Source organism: Neopelma chrysocephalum, unplaced genomic scaffold (assembly GCF_003984885.1).
Source record: "Neopelma chrysocephalum unplaced genomic scaffold, ASM398488v2 Primary Assembly neopelma1_119, whole genome shotgun sequence".
NCBI classification, from domain to species: Eukaryota; Metazoa; Chordata; class Aves; order Passeriformes; family Pipridae; genus Neopelma; species Neopelma chrysocephalum.
This window is the reverse complement of record NW_020897781.1, coordinates 1,072,638-1,089,443: the sequence shown is the minus strand read 5'-3', so window position 1 is coordinate 1,089,443 and position 16,806 is coordinate 1,072,638. Positions and strand designations below refer to the sequence as shown.

General features: G+C 50.8%; 1 protein-coding gene and 1 long non-coding RNA gene across 5 annotated transcripts; one reads left to right on the top strand and one right to left on the bottom strand.

Moving 5' to 3' along the window:
- Positions 1-9,827: 9,827 nt before the first annotated feature.
- TNFRSF6B (TNF receptor superfamily member 6b) lies at positions 9,828-16,806 on the bottom strand. 4 transcript variants are annotated; one of them, XM_027697384.1, is made up of 6 exons: positions 16,658-16,806; positions 16,057-16,184; positions 15,471-15,548; positions 14,548-14,926; positions 12,264-12,458; positions 9,828-10,488 (listed from the first exon to the last, which is right to left on the bottom strand). In XM_027697384.1, the coding sequence occupies exons 3-6, from the start codon at positions 15,510-15,512 to the stop codon at positions 10,211-10,213; spliced, it is 894 nt and encodes a 297-aa protein (XP_027553185.1). In that variant the 5' UTR covers positions 15,513-15,548; positions 16,057-16,184; positions 16,658-16,806; the 3' UTR covers positions 9,828-10,210. The 4 variants fall into 4 exon arrangements, with proteins under 4 accessions (XP_027553185.1, XP_027553183.1, XP_027553186.1 ...); XM_027697382.1 differs by lacking the exon at positions 16,057-16,184; XM_027697385.1 differs by lacking the exons at positions 16,057-16,184; positions 16,658-16,806 and adding an exon at positions 16,008-16,026.
- On the top strand, positions 10,357-11,843 carry LOC113974332. Its single transcript, XR_003536524.1, has 3 exons — positions 10,357-10,383; positions 10,900-11,104; positions 11,702-11,843. It is a non-coding gene; the product is annotated as an uncharacterized LOC113974332 (long non-coding RNA).

Below are 16,806 nucleotides of genomic sequence, written 5' to 3'. Positions count from 1 at the left end.
CATGCTGTATGTGAGATAAAGGTAAGCGTCTAATAAGCTCAGCAGTGATTCCTCTTGCCATATTTGAACATTGGCAGATGGTTACATTTCTCTCACCCATCTGGAATTTCCTACGCAAAGATTTATTGTCCGGGAGCAGCAGGAGGCAAAAGCTAAAAAAAACTTCTAAGGCTTTTAGAATCCCAGTGAATCTGCGAATCCCAGAGCTGTCTGTGTGCTGGCAATCCCATCTTCGTTTGGAACTCTGAGAAGACACAGAGTAACTGAGTTACAGCATTTTGGCTGGTACAACCTAATCCTGTCCTGTCCTCACACGAGGCAGCAGTGACATGGGGCCTGACGCCTCCGGGGTGCTGATGTCAGAGCTTATCCCACTTCCCAGGACATTCTGTCCCACAGAACCAGGGGAAAAATACCAGGACAAGTCAGACACAGCTTCATGTTAAGTCCAACATCTTAGTCCAGGCTCTGGCCAGTAACATCTGGTGAAGGTGAAGCAAACAGAGGCTGTTTGGGGACTGTGCCCTGGCCATCCTTCCTACTCTGCCGAACTTAAATCAGCCCATCATAAAGAAGTGGACCTAATATGCAGTGCTGCAGGGTGGCTCTATTCCTAATTGAGCTATTTTTAGTCTTCGTTAAGATCCTAATTCTGTACTGCTGATACATCCAGCACATCCATCGGTTTGTTTAGCGAAGGGATCTGCTGTTACACATACAGATCACAATCTTGAGCCAGTCTCCTCAGCGATGATGTTTTAGCTGAGCATGAGACTGTTGGGTTAGTCATGATTTCCAGAAGTGCTCATGATTCACTGACTGAGATACCAGTGCACGTTTGGAAAATGTAAGGTTGCAGCGTTCCTCAGCTAAAAACCTGCATTAAAGTATTCAAAAGATTCTGAATTGATGTAGGCATTTCACTGTATTTTGGAACAGTATCCTGGGATGTCTCTGCTGGCAAGTGGTATTAATTCAAGGAGAGAACTTCTAGAGGGGTCTGCTAAGGAAGGTAATGAGTGGTACTGTCACTGCTCTTGGCAATTATCCCTTTAAATTAAAAAATCTGATTAATGTGGATGGTAATTCCTGGCAGCCACAGCCAGCAGTATCCACACATGGAGGACATGAGATGTCAGGCCTCTACATCCAGCTCTGCTGCTGGTCTTCACCTTTTACCCAAAGCAGCACCACAAGCTGAGTTGCCTTCAGCCTTGGGGTTGTTTTCAAACTCCTGAGTATTTGTCTGTAGGTTTCCCAAAAGCAATTTGGACAATTGAGAAAGACAGGCTGAACTGACCCTGCCATGCAGACGGTTTCGAGGTCAGGTGCCCTCTCAAAATTCCCTTCTGGCACAGATTTCTATTCAAATGTGTCTGAAATCTCTCTCCAGGGAGATAAGAGGCAATGGGGAGGTGGGAAGAGCCATCGCCCTCTGCTGAGCTCTTATCAGGACCAATGATGTCAGAGAAACTAGAGCAGGTGCTTTTTCATAATGGAATTTTACACCTATTGGAAATCCCATGTACAACATTCCTGGTGGATAACGCAGTTTTTTTTTCTGGACTTTGGGCGTTTCCTGTAGCATTGCCCTTGGGTTTTGTTCCTTGTGCTTCTGAAATCCCTTAAGAATTGTTTTTCTGCTCCTCTGGTAAAACCAGCTTTCATGAAAAGTCCTGGGGGCTTTCCATTAATTTCTTTACACGCGCTTTGCCCTTTTTTAGTCCCAAACCACCTTCACAAGGCTCTAGTCCCAGCTGTCAGTAGTGTCTGCTCTTGTACAACTTTGTCTGCACAACTTACATCTGATCACAAGCCTTCACTCCTGACAACCATTACCTCAGAAGGGAGTGATGCTTAAAATTCCTGGTAAAGCAACAAGTTGGTACTGAAAAGAAAATGACATGTCATGGAAAATGACAGAGATCTGGCACAGAAAACATGGACAGCACAATATGCAACATTACTAGGGAAAAAATTAGCTAAAGTTTTTCCATAACCTAGGTGCTCGTTAAGTGGAAACAAGGAGAGGAGAAACATTGGTAGTTTACATTGTGCTGGAATTCTGCCTGACATTTATTTTTAAGCACGTACAATCAGAGGCAGAAATCTCCTCATTCATTCTCGGTTGCACTCTTTCCTTAGAGCTGCTGATGCCAAATGAGTTTCAAAATTTCCATGTTGTCATCAGTGTCCTCTTGATACCACATTGCCCACATGTGTTTTTGAGGATGTCCTTGCACAGTCTCGCCTTTCCCATATGTTACCTGGTGTACTTTCCTTGAGACAAAATCCTTGCTGGACCAGGACTTTACTACCACTACTAACTCATGAGTAGTAACTTCTTTTTGTGTTCGGGCCATCTTGTCTAGGCTGTGCTTTTGCCAAGAAAGTTTGGACCAGATGACCCCGGAGGTGCCTTCCAACCTGGGATTCTGTGATTATATGGTTCTCCATCCTTTGAAGTGTACATCCTTCAGCTGAATGCATTTCATGCTAAACATTTGGAGGAACTAATCCAAGCCTCTGACCCAGTGCAGCCTTAAGCCATCTGTATTCAGTACATAGCAAAACAACTGCTCTGAGGGTAAGCTAAATTCACTGTGAAATTAAGCATATCTTTTAAGTGCTTTCCTGAAACAGAAACCTCTGGAGTTGTTTCTGTTGTGTTCCAGTTCAGGTCATAGCCAGGAACTCCTCTGCCAGTTCTCAGAAGTCAAAGAACCTGATACTATCTCATTGGAGATTTCCTTCAGAATTTTTTTTTCTTTTTTGAGTCATGCTCCCACAAAGAATAAAAGGGTTCCACAAGGCAATCATAAGGAGGAATAAGGAATTTGTTGTTCCCAGAAGCTGGTATATTACGAACAGCACCTCCTGTAACAGTAATAGGCAAAGGAATGCAGGGTCATTTCGTAGAATCATAAAATATCTTGAGTTGGAAGGAATCCACAAAGATCACCAAATCCTACTCCATGCTGAGCTTTTGCTGGGTTTTGTGACCAAAGACCTTCAGATGGGCTCTTCTGCCAGGAGAACAAGAGGACCTGGGGGATGGGGGGGGGTGTCCTGCCCTGTCGAAAGATTTTGCTCCTCTGACACAAACAAGGCTTGTTTCTACATGAAATGTTTGTGGTTACATGTGATACCCCCAATATCAGCCACCACACTGTGACGGGGGAGCTTTGCCCTGGACAGGACAGCAGTGGGGTAAAGGCAGCTGTGGCTTCCTGGAGAAGGGCAACAGCTGAACCAAAACCAACTGATCCCACGCAGCGAGGATTAAGATCTCCCGGGTCTGCACCCACAGCCTCGGGGTGGTGGAAGTTTTGACAGCTCATCTCCATGCCATGAGAAGAGGCAGGATCATGGGATAGCTCAAACCTCAGGCTGTGGAAGACTAGTAACTGTCTCGTGAGTGCATCTGGTGTATCAAAGGGGATCTCTGTAAACAAGAGGTGCTGAATCACAGGCAAGGTTGTTCCTCCCTGATGTGAGAGCACACAACACATGAAACTGAGCAAAAGAAGAACTTGGGGTTGATCTTGTCAGAGCTAATTTGTCCTTTCAGATTCAGAGTCATGGAATGGGGAATGTACAGTCCTGTTATTACCCCCCGAGTTTCCCAGCTAAAGAATTCTAGTCTTAACTTACGGGAAGACCAAGTCCAATACATCACCTCCCAAACTCCAGTATCACAGAAGGAAGCAGAGAGAGACAGAAATGAAAACCAGCAGCAGGGAATCTGTGTGATCTGACCGAGGCTGAATGGAGCAAGTCCCTGATGCCAGTCTGGACTCTCCAGACCTTTATCTGGTCCCTTATGCTTCCCAGTCAAAAACACCCTGAAGCCCACATGCCTGAGACTCAGCAGCACTGACCACCCAACACACATCCTCGCTGAGCTCATGTCTTCACAGCAATAGCTGGGAAGCCATCACTCCCTGTGTTTCCATAGGAAAATGATCAAGTCTCCTGGCTCCACTTCCGTGTTACAGCTAAGCCACCACACTGGTGGAGCTCCTCTATGCTCAGAGCACGTGGGAGAGCACAGGACCCTGATGCACTGAGTGCCCAGTGCTCTTCCTGGGTGAGTGATGACAAAAGACACCACAATGGGGACCTCAGTTCTCCCCACATCCTCATGGCACTGTGAGGTCTGGAATCCCCAATACTGCTTAGTCACTTAGATACAGCAGGTTTTCTGTCCTCCTTCCCTAGACATTGTGTAATTGGAAAAAGCCTTTGTTTTCAAGGGCAAGCAAACAGTTGCTCGGGGAAGTCTCCTGTTGACTCAGACAATAACACATCAAGGGCTTGTGGTTCTAAACAGCGAGGGTGTTGTGTACAGATATTGTAGCTGTGGCCATGACTGTGTTACCCGGAAAACTCCTGTAAGTTAAAGGGCATCAGAAGGTTTACTAATATGTTCTGATTTTATTCAAGCTAAGGGCAGACAGGGCCCAGAACCTGAGCATTACAGTCTGAGTACGTTGGGAGCCAGGTCAGGGGAGCCAAAAAGTGTCTGATCAAATAGAATCAGAGAATATCCTGAGGTGGAAGGGACCCACAAGGATCATCGAGTCCAACTCCTGGCCCCGTACAGGACACCCCAACAGTCCCAGCATGTGCCCGAGAGCATTGTCCAAATGGCTGTTGAACTCTGGCAGCCTTGGGGCTGCGACCACTGCCCTGGGGAGCCTGTTCAGTGCCCAACCACCCTTTGGGTCCTTTTCCTAATATCCAACATAAACCTTCCCTGACACAGCTCCAGCCATTCCCTGTCTGTCACTGCTCACCAGAGAGCAGAGATCGGTGCTGCCCCTCTGTTTAGAATATGTATCTAAATAGAAGAAATGTGCATCAGACATGACTCTTTGCTGGATGAATCCCTGTAAGTGATATTTTAAGCCTCTCAGTGCAAAACTAAGCTGTCCTGCAAAGGACAATTGGACTCCCAACACTTGTTTGGAAGCAAACACTGGGAATAAGTGAAAACGACAGTGTTGTGCTCTGTAACTGCCACAAGAAAACAGATCCAAGGTTTTGTTAAAAAAAAAAAAATTCATGTTAGTATTTCTTTAGCTACCTTTTAAAATTGTTGACTCAGTGATACAGGAATGTCTGAAAAGTCTGCTGAGTACTAAATATTCCCGAGTAATTGAATCTACTCAGGGTGATGGTGATGAAAGGTACCGTCGTCTGTTCTTGCCTTACTCAGCAGCAGACAGCAATAATTTGCTTTTTTTGGAACATGATTACTCCAAAGACCTCCCAACACCATTTCATAGAAGATGACAGAAGACCACTAGTTCCAACTCCCTGCCATTTTACAGGGGGAAGGAGGAGCCCTTTGGGGATCAACGCAGGCAGTGAGAGGAGGGGTGGGGGTGACCCCCCAGCCCACCCTGCACCCCAAGGCCAGATACAGCTCTGAAGTGGAAACCCTTTGGTGACACTTGCAGAGTTTTTCATTGAGGTCTTCACAGCTTCATTAATTTATCAGTCAGATTCTTGTTTTGGTTAACCTGAGGCAAAAATTCACATTTCATTAAAAGAGATAGGAGGAGAAATGCTCGGGAGGCAGAGTTCCACCCAGCCCTGGCTGAATGCAGATCAGTGGTATGAGCCACACTCAGCCCAAGAGCACCTGGTCCGTGTCCTCATCTGTCCTCACCTGGCCACTGACTTGTCACGGGGCTCCCTCACCTCTTGGTTTCGCTGTGTCCACCCAGACTCAGCTGGGACCCAGTCACCTGCTGTGCCTCCTCTTGCTCGCTCTTGGAGACTCCCCACTCTCTGGACACTCCTTGAACACGGAAGGGAACAGAAGTTATAAATGCAGAAGGGGAAGAAATGAGGGCAGGGAATGAGGTGAGACCCAGTGGGAGAAGAGCAGCTCCCAACGTCCACGTTCTCTGTCCCACAGGTTGGGCTGCCCTGCACGCCTCAGCCATCCCTGCTCCTGCTCTAGGACAGGATGGACTTTCTCAGGATCACCTCTGCTTCTCCAACACGGCTGGCACTGTCCCCCTCCAGCAGTGGCACCGGGGAGTTCATTCCCATCATTTGGTCACTGCAGAAACAGCAGTGAGGGACAAGTCTCAGCAGGGACAGTGTGGACACACAACACAAGGGATTACAGCCGGAAGGGAAAATGCTACAATCAGAAGGTTAGAAATGTGCTTCAAAACAAGATAAAATTGGCACCTCTGGAATAGTGATGGGAGAATTTAAATAAGTTTGGTGTGTACCAGCACTCCCTGAGTCCTCTCCCACAGTGTTGAGAGGGCTCAGCCCACTGTCACCCCTGAGTGACACAGGAGGGTGGGGACAAGGATGAAAACACAGGGATATCTGCAGGCAGGAGAGTGAATTTACTCATCTTGTGAAAAGATGGCAACCCTAGGGCCGACAGGGCTGCAGGCTGCTTCGACAAGCAGGATTATGGACTTGCATTGGTTCCATCCCCTCTGCATCCCTCTGCACACCTCAGAAAATCCCTGCCCTTGCTTCCCTCCAGCAATCCTGGCTCTCTGTGCTTGTGAGGTCAAGGCGTGACCTCACCAGAGAAACTCCGCTGACTCCTTCCACTCACGTTAATCATTCACCCGTTCCAAGCCCTTGGAGCTGGACCAGCACTCGCGGCGCTCTCCTCCCACAAAAGAGGAACGTGTCCCGACGGCTCCTGCGACGAGCAGGCCGGGAGCACGTCAGCTCCTGCCGCCGGCACTCTGGGCTTTGAGGCATCACCACCAACCTGAGTCACTGCCACACCTGGCTGCGGTGAGAGGTGGCTGAGGAGGGCACGGCACCGACCTAACCCACTTCAGCACTTTAAACCAACTAAATCATTTTGTGGGAGTTTATCCCGTTTTAAGCATTTAACAGCCTGACATGGAGAGCAGCGTGGGCTTGGGCTTTCTGTGTAGTGCTTGTAAGCATTTGGAAAATTATCTTCTGTGTACTAAATACCTGAGTCATCCTGGGAGAGCGCTGCATCCACTTTTAGATGTTACCATGTGCTGTCCTCAGCCACAGGTTATGAGTAAAGGGTCACTTAAACCATCAGGGAAACAGCTCACGATGCTGACTCTTCCTCTTCTCTCTCCGGGCTTTGGAAACTTCAGTGGAAACCAAAAGGAGGTTTCATCTGCTTAACTTCAATTAGCTGAAAAGATGAAATATCTCATGATCAGCTTGAGGGTGGTTTGGGAGGGCTTGCCTTGGTCCAGGTGTCAGGTGGTGGAAGCAGATGTGAGAGGACCTGGGGCTGGCACCATGCAGTGCTCATCCAGGCTTTTCCAGCAAAGCCTGTTTCCTGGAGGCTGAGCAGGACTCACGTGCTGGGGTGTTTGGCCACTGTTATAAAGGTCAATATTTACCAGAACCTTCCCAGTCATCCTGTCTGTGAGAAAACTTCCTGGCGCAGAAATTCCAGCTAACTCAGCAATGAGGGGACTTAGGTCAGGGAGAGACCTTGGGAGAGGCTCCAAACCACCTCAGCATCAGGAGACACCCAGTGGGATGAAGCTCAGTCCCTGAATGTCACTTACTCCATGGCCACTCTGCTTCCACCTCTGCCAGCACCCGGTCAGATCCAGACCCCCACAGAGCCCCCGGCCATGAGGCATTGCCAGAACAACCACAGCTCATCCAGGAGTCCAGGGACCAGAGCTGGCTACCTGTGTAGCTGCTGGAAGCCTTCAGCCCACACCCCAGGTTTTACCTTGCTGGTGAGAAGGGCAGCAAGCTCCAAGGACCACATGAAGTGTCCCAGGACCCTGAGCTCAGCGACCAGGCCCCATAGGGACTTCCACCTCAGCACTGAGGTCTTCTATCACAAAAAAATACACAGAAAAGGCACCTCTTTCTCTTCAAAAGTCACTCAACTAAAACAGGATCTAAGATAATGATTATCAGCTTCTTGCCAGTAATATTCGCATTTTCCCTCCCCCTCAACTTCCGCATATTTGAAGAAGCCACGGTGGTGTGGATGAAGAACAGGAGGTGGTTTCTGCACTTACAACCCTCCATTCTTGTTCCATTTCAGACTAAGGACACTGAATCCTTTGTGCTGAGTCAGGACTAACTGCAATGCAGCAGGATGGGAATCCTTCAAGGAGCTGCAGCCAACGCTGGAGGCTCTGGCTGCTCCTGCCTTCAATCCATCAGCTCTGGGTGTCCTGCCTTGCACTCTGCCTCAGAGCAAACTGCTGCAGCTGTGCTTCAACTCTCACAGTGCTCCAAAGGAAGTCCCCTTCATCTTCTGCCCCAGCTGCTCTTGGACTGTGTCAGCGGCACTTCTCTCCTGCCAAGGGACTTGGAGTAAGTGACATTCAGGGACTGAGCTTCATCCCACTAGGATAAAGCAACTCAGAAGAGCAGAGATCAGATGTGGTGATAACTGAGCATTGGGAAACCCTGTGATGCTCCATGGCAGGATTTCAAGGCCAGGCTTGAGGAAGCTTCAAGGATTGAGGGGATTGCCAGAATCAGCCCTGGCTCAACACAGAGGTGCAAGTGAAAGGTCTCCTGTGCTGCTTTTCAGCCATTTGCTTCTTTGTCCCTGGTGAACTGACCCAGGGCAACATCAAGATCACTGAGCTGCTTCCCAGAGCCCAAAATTGGGATGAGATAGTTGCAAGACTGGGATCCCCAGTTCAAGTCCATGGTGCCAGGCAGGTGTGAGGAGACATCCAGGGACTACAGAGCTATGGAGCATCAGAAAGGCAAAAATTGTCCCCTGAGATCATCCCTGTTCATCCAGATTGCCATGGATAAAATTGTCACTGCAGCAGGAAAAGCCTGGGATGTGTCTGTGGGCAGCAAGGGGATGTTTAAATCCCCTCCTGTACTTAGTTATTCAGCTTCCCCACCAGTTTCCTCACATGGGGGAAGTGTGGGGGCACTTCCACATAGCACACGCTTCAGAGAGCTTTAAATAGCTCCAAGTTGGGGGAAAATATTCCTCTTTTGAACCACAAACTATTCCTGGCAACTCCTTAGTTAAAAAAGAGCTATAAGGAGTCCAACTCATTCAAGGCAAACGTAGCTCTGCCGTCATCATTGTTACAGGCTGGAAAATACCCGAGGGGGTCACTCTTGTTGACTTCCCTAAGCAACATCTGCTTAAAAAACCCTTCTGCAGTCAGCACAAGTGTCCCAAGCCTGGTCCTTGGCTGACTGAGCAACTCTTCACTTGCTGCAGTATCTGGTTGGGTCTGTGAACAAACCTGGGGCTCAGAGGGGACATGGTTGGGTTGAGCCAAGAGACCTGAGCTTCACCCTGGCCACAAATCCCAGTGCAGACAGACTGCATCCCACTGGCATGTGGCCTTACCATGGCTCACAGGGGCTGTGGGGTGGCTGGTATTGTGTGATCACCAAATCACAGAATGGTTTGGGCTGGAAGGGACCTTAAAGTTCATCTCATTCCAACCCTATGCCATGAGCAGGGATGCCAGCATGGTGAGAAGTATGTGCAAAAAGCAGGCAAGGGTAAGCAGGGTCAGATATGACAGTCTGGGACTCCCAACATCACCTCCAAATGAGACTAGGAAAGGACAATGGTGACAGAATTATATAATAAAATAACTTTGGTTTCTTTCTTTATAAAACAACTTTCACAAAAGGTATAAAAACAGGTAGTTAAGAAATACATTTCAAGCTGGGTGTACCAGTGACTTTGGGGCATCTTAACCCACCCTGTGTCTCAGCAGCAAACTGCCTTCTCAAACAAAAGCGTGACAAACAAATGCAAGTGAATCCTCTGTGGAAAATACCATTACATAACTAAACCCTCCAACAAAACCAAACTTACACAGTTTAAAACAAAGCCAGACAGTTTTCTCTAAAGAGGACTGAGTTCTTCACAGAAATAATGACCCTGGGTGCAGGTTTCTCTTCTGATAAAATATTGACCCTTGTCAAGGGCTGGAAAATCAGCAGCCAACACCTGGAGAGCTCCCAGGAGCTGCACCGGTGTAGGGACACTGCCGTTCACACATCCCATCTCATCCCATCCCATTTCATCCCATCCCATCCCATCCCATCCCATCCCTCCGCTGCCATAGCACGGTGTCACTCCAACCCGTCACTCATCTCTCATACTGGTTTTCAAGTTATGCTTGGAAAGATGAATAAATTAATGAAGCCACAGAAGGAAAAAACCAAACCAAAAAGCACCCAAAAAGTCCAGTTCGTGCTCTCAGGGCAGCAGGAAGCGCTTGCGGACCTCCTCCTCAATGGAGTGGAGCTTGACAAGGCGCAGCGCGCCCAGCAGCTTCTTGGTGACCTCGTAGTGCTCCTCTTTCTTGTGAGTGAGGAAAGTCCGGAATTTCTCCTGGATGGCTGCCCTGGTCCATGGTTGCTGCTTCCTTGGTGAGCGCTCCAGGATCTGCTGGAGACGCTTCAGCTTCTTGACAGGGATGTTCTGATACACCACAAAGTCTATCATGGCTTGTTCACAGTCGTCATCCTCTGCAGCTGGTGGGGGGAAAATAGCTGGAGGTTAGAGGGAAGTGAGCCTGGGACACTGGAGAGCAGGACACAGCCCTGCCAAGCCTCTCCATGGGACATCTGCCCCAGGAGGTGGTGGATGCCCCATGCCTGGAAGTGTTCAAGGCCAGCTTGGACAGGGCTTGGAGCAACCTGTTCTAGTGGAGGGCTGAACTTCCCATCAGTGACCCATGGTACATGTAGCAGTTGGAAAACAATGTGTAAAAGTTCCTGTAATTCTGAAAAAAAGTAACTATACCTGTTCCAGGCTCCTCCCCGTTGGGGAGTAGAGGAAGAGGGAAAGTTCAGAAAAATCTGGAGTAATTGCAATAAGTGTTTACACATTATTTTTCCTGCAAGTTTCTGTTCTCCCAAGCAGATTTGTACACCTCGTGACAGGCAAGCCCCAAGCACAGCCCCAGTCAGGGCACTGGGACAGATCCGGCCCCAGCTTCTGGAAGCTGCTGGAGGACATCCAGCATAAGGAATGAAAACAAAGAATTTTCAAGAGACCAAGGCCAAAGGATTACTCAATCAAGGAGAGAGAGATTAACTCAGTTTCGTGCTGTTGCAAACTGGGAACGGTTTCACTGGTTGTAGTGGGGTGGGTTGGGCTCCGCTGCTCAGGCTGATGATGAGCAGGTCCCAGTGTGCCTACTGAGTGGAATCATGACAAACTAAAGTTAAAAATACCCTTCAACTCCCATTGCTGGGGCCTCCTCTCCTCTATAAATAGCTGTAAGGGGCCGGTCTGGCTGCAGGGCTGTTTCCTGATGCAAGTGCTGCTAATGCTGCCCTCACCTGACCACCCCCCACTCCCAGGACCGTGTCCTGCTGATGACAGAGCTTTCTATCTCTCTGCAGAGGGATCGTGCTCCTGGCAGGGAACTCATGGTGTGAGTCAGGATTTGTAAGGAGAAATGCCTGGGTTGGTGGTGCCAGGAGAGGATGGAAAGGCGAGAGCTGCTGGGGAAAACAGCTGTCACAGATCACCCCTGGAGCCAGCCCTCTGCTCTGCCCTGCACCTGTTCTTTTGGCAAGAAAGGTTGGATCAGATGATCCTTGAGGTCTCCTCCAACCCAGGGTTCTGGGATTCTCTGATCTGTGCCCACTGGCTGCTCCTGCCTGACCTTCCACCTCCACTGAGGCTCATCTGTACCATCACGGTGACACAGCTGGCGCCATGTCTCTACTTTTTCAGCTGACAAGTCAAAATCCACCCTATGCTCAGCTCTGATTAACCTTGGACTCTGCTACATTCAACCTGCACGAGACCAGTCCGTGGTGCAATAAAAGCTTCCGGAAAACGGGCTGAAGTCCAGGAAAAGGGAGCGCAGGATCCATGCCAGGAGCCAAGCTGGATGCCTCAGCTCTTCTCACTTTGGCTGTTTGCATGATCATCAGATATCAGTTATCAGCTACAGTCAAAAGGCTGCCAAAACTGTCCTCCTGTCCCAGCATTCCCAGTTGTTTCCTGGTAAGATCCAGCAGGATTTTACTGCCACCTCTTTGTTCTGAGTGGTGGCCATTGCTTAAGCCCAGCAACCTGTCTTTGCACTATGGGACTGACACTGGAGGAAGGCAGGCAGGCAGACAGACTGTATTCTACCTATAATTATTATTAATTGTGGATCACTCCATACTTTTACAAACCATTTCACTTCATTTTGCGTCTGAGTAGGAGAAAGTCACCAGAAAGTTTGCTCTTGCCCCGGCAGCATCGTGTTCCTGGCACCCCCTGTGCCCACAGAGCCGCAGCTCACCTGGTCCCTGTGTGGTGTTGCCTTTCCCCAGTCTGCAGGAGGTGCAGAGGGTGTCGTGGAACTGGTTGCCCTGAACGTTGGTCACCTTCCCCTGCTGCTCACAGTCCTGGTGTGGCTGGCACGGATCAGTGCTGGAGTTGGAGGAGAAGAAGCCGGGGGGGCACTCGTGGCACTTGGTGTCCTCAAAGGGGGTACCTGTGCAGAGAAAACAAGGGGACTGTCAGGTGACAAGCTGGGAGCAGAGGTAGGAGCTGATGCCAGACACCACTGGAGCGTAAGGGTGATGTTTTGGAAATTATCACTGCCTGTAACTCCCCTGGGCACTGCATGTTCTTGTGTGGGGCAAACAGCAATGCTTTCCCCAGCCTTCTCCCAGCCCGTGCCAGTAAATTGTCACCAGCCCCCTGACACAAGAGGACACCTCATCTGCTATGAAAAGGGCCACCTCCCAGGCAGGAACTGCAGCTGGGCCAGTGGGTGAGCTGCCAAACCAGCCCTTTGCTTCCCAGTGGAGCTGGAGGCTCCCGGCCAAGTGAAAGTAAAAGTCACTGAGGAAATGACAGCACATCGTCACTTCCCACCCCGGCTCCGGGCCAGCCCTGCCCGTGGTGTCACAGGGACAGTGCCACGCAGCCAGGATTGCACCAGGCACCTTGCACATTCCCTAGGAGCCCTGACACAGCAGATTTCACACCCCTTTCACCTTCTTTTCACAGATCTAGTTACAACACAATTTCTACCTTGCCACACCCCACTTTAGGCTGTTGCTTTGGCTTTCCCAAGAGAAGTCTGATCCTTCAGGTCCCTCCCAACCAAAATCATTCTATTCTAAGTCCCAGCCAGCCCAGTTATAACCCCAACACCTGAGCCACCACTTGTAAACGGGAAATCCCAAAGAAGCTGCTGTCCCCCAGAGGGATCAAAGCCCCCAGTCCACATCATCCCCATCAACACCATCACTGACAGCCCTGGGGTCCTTGCTGTGGGGTTCAGGTGGCTGGGCTGGGCTGGGATGCAGTCCTCCCCACACAAGAAGCCATTTGTAAAAACAAAATTATAATAACAACAAAAAAATGGCTTCTCCTCAAATGCTCAGCTTGCTCACACGGCTCCTCAGTCCTACAGCCAACCCTCCAGACAAATGTCATGTTTAATTTCAAAGAGCTTCCCTGTATTGCCTGGAGACCTACTTCCCCTTTCACTGTATTACTGCATTTTGTCATGTCCTACAGAAAAATAAACCCCAAACCTCAACCTTCAGCATCAGCTGAAAACAACAGGTATTTCTCCTCTGGCAGGTAAGCCTGGAGCTCTTCAACACCGTGGATGGAAGGACTTCAAAAGCCTCTGCACTTCAAAAGCCTCCACACTTCAAAGCATTAAGCAAAATACTGCTGGGTTTGCTGGTGCTGCCCACGCTGGTTTGTTTGTACCCAGCTGTGGTTTCCAGGCAGACCCTGGTCCTTGGTGGTTCAGGGGGGAGCAAGAAAAAGGGGAAAGAGGGAAAGCCTCTTGTATTTTCAGAAAGTTTGCACACATACACATAGAGCAACTAAGGGGCCAGAGAAATCTGTACTGAAGAAACAATGGGAAAATAAACCCCCTAAAATCTCTTGGGAGTTACATCACACAAGGAGATGGAGTGTCAGACTCATGAATCGAAACAAGGCTGATTTTATGGGTTTGGAACCTGGCCATGTATCCACTGTGTATTTTCAACACCAATTGTTCTCCTAATTGCTCAGTAAAAACCCACAAAACTCAGCCCCAGGGCTACACACATCCACCAGCCCTGCCCTTGCATCATCAGTCACCTTTTTCAGTCCAGAAAATCAGCATTCCCAGCTCCTGGGCTACCTGATGCAGGAAGAAAGGAACTCTTGGAGGAGCAGGAGCAACTTGGACCTTCCCACCTGTCCAGAGCAATACAGGGCCAGCAGCTGCTCCGGGGATGGGCAAGTCACAGCCTGGCTCTGACTGTTGTAGCAGGTGAGGGAGGCAACTGGGATTGCCATGTCCCACCTAAGTGTGGTGCTGGGGATTTCACAGGCTTTCAAAGTGAAAGCTGGGGGAAACCCAACCAAATTCCTCCTTGGAAAAAAAAAGTAGGAGCAGTTTCACATGCCAGCGAGGATGGCAGTGTGATAGTGAGCTAAAAGGGAGTAGGTCAGGCTATGCAAGCATTGGTTGCTGTATTTCTCCTTGATTTTTAGCTCCAGTGGGGATTTTGGGATGTGACAAGAGCCTTGTGAGCGTGCACAGCGCCGCCTGTCTGGGTATTTACCTGGTTTCTCCACGCCGGAGCCCGGCGGGCACTCGGAGTGCCTGATGCAGAGCTCCATGTCCGAGTAGTATCCCTCCTGGCACTGACAGACGCGGTTGTGCGTGGCATCGCACTGCTGCACCTCCACCTGCTTCTCGCCGCAGATCACGTTGCAGTACCGGCACTTCTCCAGGTAGTTCCAGTACTGCGTGTAGTGCAGCTCCGGGCAGGGATCGCACCTGGTCGGGCTGTCCCTGCTGCAGTGCCGTGACACGAAGGTCCCCGGCGGGCACTGCTGGCATGTGAGCCTCTCGCTCGTCACGGGGTCCTTCCATGGGTACGTGGGTTGGGCGTTGCAGCCGAGCTCAGCCAGGAACAGGAGGAGAGGGGGAAACATCCACTACGGCAAAGACAGCGCAAAGAGCCCTGAGCTCCTCCTCTGGCAGAGGCGGGAGCAGCAAACGCGGCTGCTGCTGTTACAGAACTTGTTATTGTTGTAGGTACAAGAAATCATCCTCCCTCCCTACGCTGTCCCCAGCCCCAGGGGTAAAGCATCGGTGGTATCGGGGAGGAGCTGCTGCCCCCTGTGCCTCCCCATCGCCTTCCCTTGCCATCCCAGGTGACAGAGCATCCTTCCCAAATCCATTTGTGATGCCTTCATAACCCCGTTTCCCTCTTTCAGAACTCAAAGCAGGTCCAGTACATTCCCCTCTGTCACCCCAGTCAGTTCCCCCTGTCTGGAGTAAGAAAGACCTTGGCAGATCAAGAAGCAGAAGGGAAGTTTTCCAAACCAGCAAATACATAGCATGCTCCATAGGAACTCAAAGACTTTTTTTGGAAACCCAGTTGCTCAGGATAGTACTGGAGAATCCCAGGGCTTGTTTATCCCCCCTTTCCTTTTTCAAAGCACGTGTGCCCAACCTGACGAGCAGACCGCACTTTACCTTGGATGGATGCCTCAAACTCGGCGTGTGGCAGGATGGCATCACAGCGTGGGGCTTCTGAGCGCCGGGATCAGAAACCTGAGGAGACAGAGAAGGTTTCTCAGGGGCTGGTGCTGGCTGGGCTGGAGCTCCTCTTGGCGGCAGCGGGGTCAATCCAGCCGGCCAGCAATAAAGCAGAAAGAGGGAGAATGGGAAGGGCAGATAGTAAAGGGCTGTTGGGAAGGACTGCGTTTCCTTGCCTGCTTTCCTCCGAGTCAGCCCTGCCTCCGAGGGAGATGCCGGCTCTTCCCAGCCCAGGGACGGAGCAGAGCCTTATAGCGGCTGCGGGTGGGAGGCTCTGGCCGCACACCCACGCAGAGCCCGACACGCGTAATCGCCTGGGGTGGGGGAAAGTCACCCCCAGCCCATCGCAGCCGAGGGGGAGCAGAAGCGGGTGAAGTGGTGGGACAGCAGCCAGGGTCTCCCTTCCCTCCCCTTCCCTCCCTCGTGTTGAGAGACCCCTCTTGCGCAAGCGACTGCTCCATCCCGGCCCCCCACCTCTCCCGCCCCCCGCGGCTCCACGCCGGCTCCCGAAGCCTTCCCGGACCCCCGTTGCGGCGGCACCGACTCCGCTTTCCCGTCCCGGCGCTCCCCCTTTTCCTGAGCGCCGCTTTCGCTCTCGTTTCTGCGTTTGCCTCTGAGAGTGAAGCTTTCGGGGCGATAACGTGCGTTTGCCTGTGGGGGGGAAGGAGGCAGGTGGGATTCGCACAGTTCTTCAGAGCTCTCTAGGTTTTACAGGGTGTCGGTGCGGAATTGTTCTCTGGCACGGGAAAGGCAGGGAGATTACCCCGCGAGCGCCTCGTTCACCGGCTGTAAACGCCAAATAACTTCCCAGTAACAGCAGATGCCTCTGGCTGTCAGGGCACAGTTTGCCCCCCAAAGGCAGCCCAGAGGGGCCGATCCTGGCCCTGGCTGGAGGCAGTGGAACCGGTGCTGTGGGGATCATCCCCCCGGCTCTGCCAGGGGCTCTGGAGCGAGACCCCATCCCAGTACCTCACCCTCCGAGGTCACCGACCCTGCCAAAACAGCCCCGATCTAAGTGCTTAGGCACTGCATTCCTAAAGCCGGATCAGAGCTTCAGCTCTGTCCTTCCGGGAGCACCGAGGATGACGCTGTGTCCAGCTGTAACACTGAACACTCACAGGTACCTTTTGTGGGACCACAACATCCAGCAGGGGTCAGCACTTAAATCCCTTACAGGTGACACTGCCATAAGTCTTGGACCTCAAGGATTTCAGTGGAAACTGAACTCAGCCTTGCAGGTACAGTGCTGGGCAGAGCACGTACTGCTGCCTGC

What these genes read in the sequence shown, in the direction of transcription:
- TNFRSF6B (XM_027697384.1), bottom strand. Translation starts at nt 15,512, where the DNA reads ATGCCATCCTGCCACACGCCGAGTTTGAGGCATCCATCCAAG. An exon ending in CTCCGGCGTGGAGAAACCAG is followed by an intron (nt 12,459 to 14,547) that starts GTAAATACCCAG and finishes TTCTCTGCACAG; the next exon opens with GTACCCCCTTTGAGGACACC. An exon ending in CAACACCACACAGGGACCAG is followed by an intron (nt 10,489 to 12,263) that starts GTGAGCTGCGGC and finishes TCCCCCCACCAG; the next exon opens with CTGCAGAGGATGACGACTGT.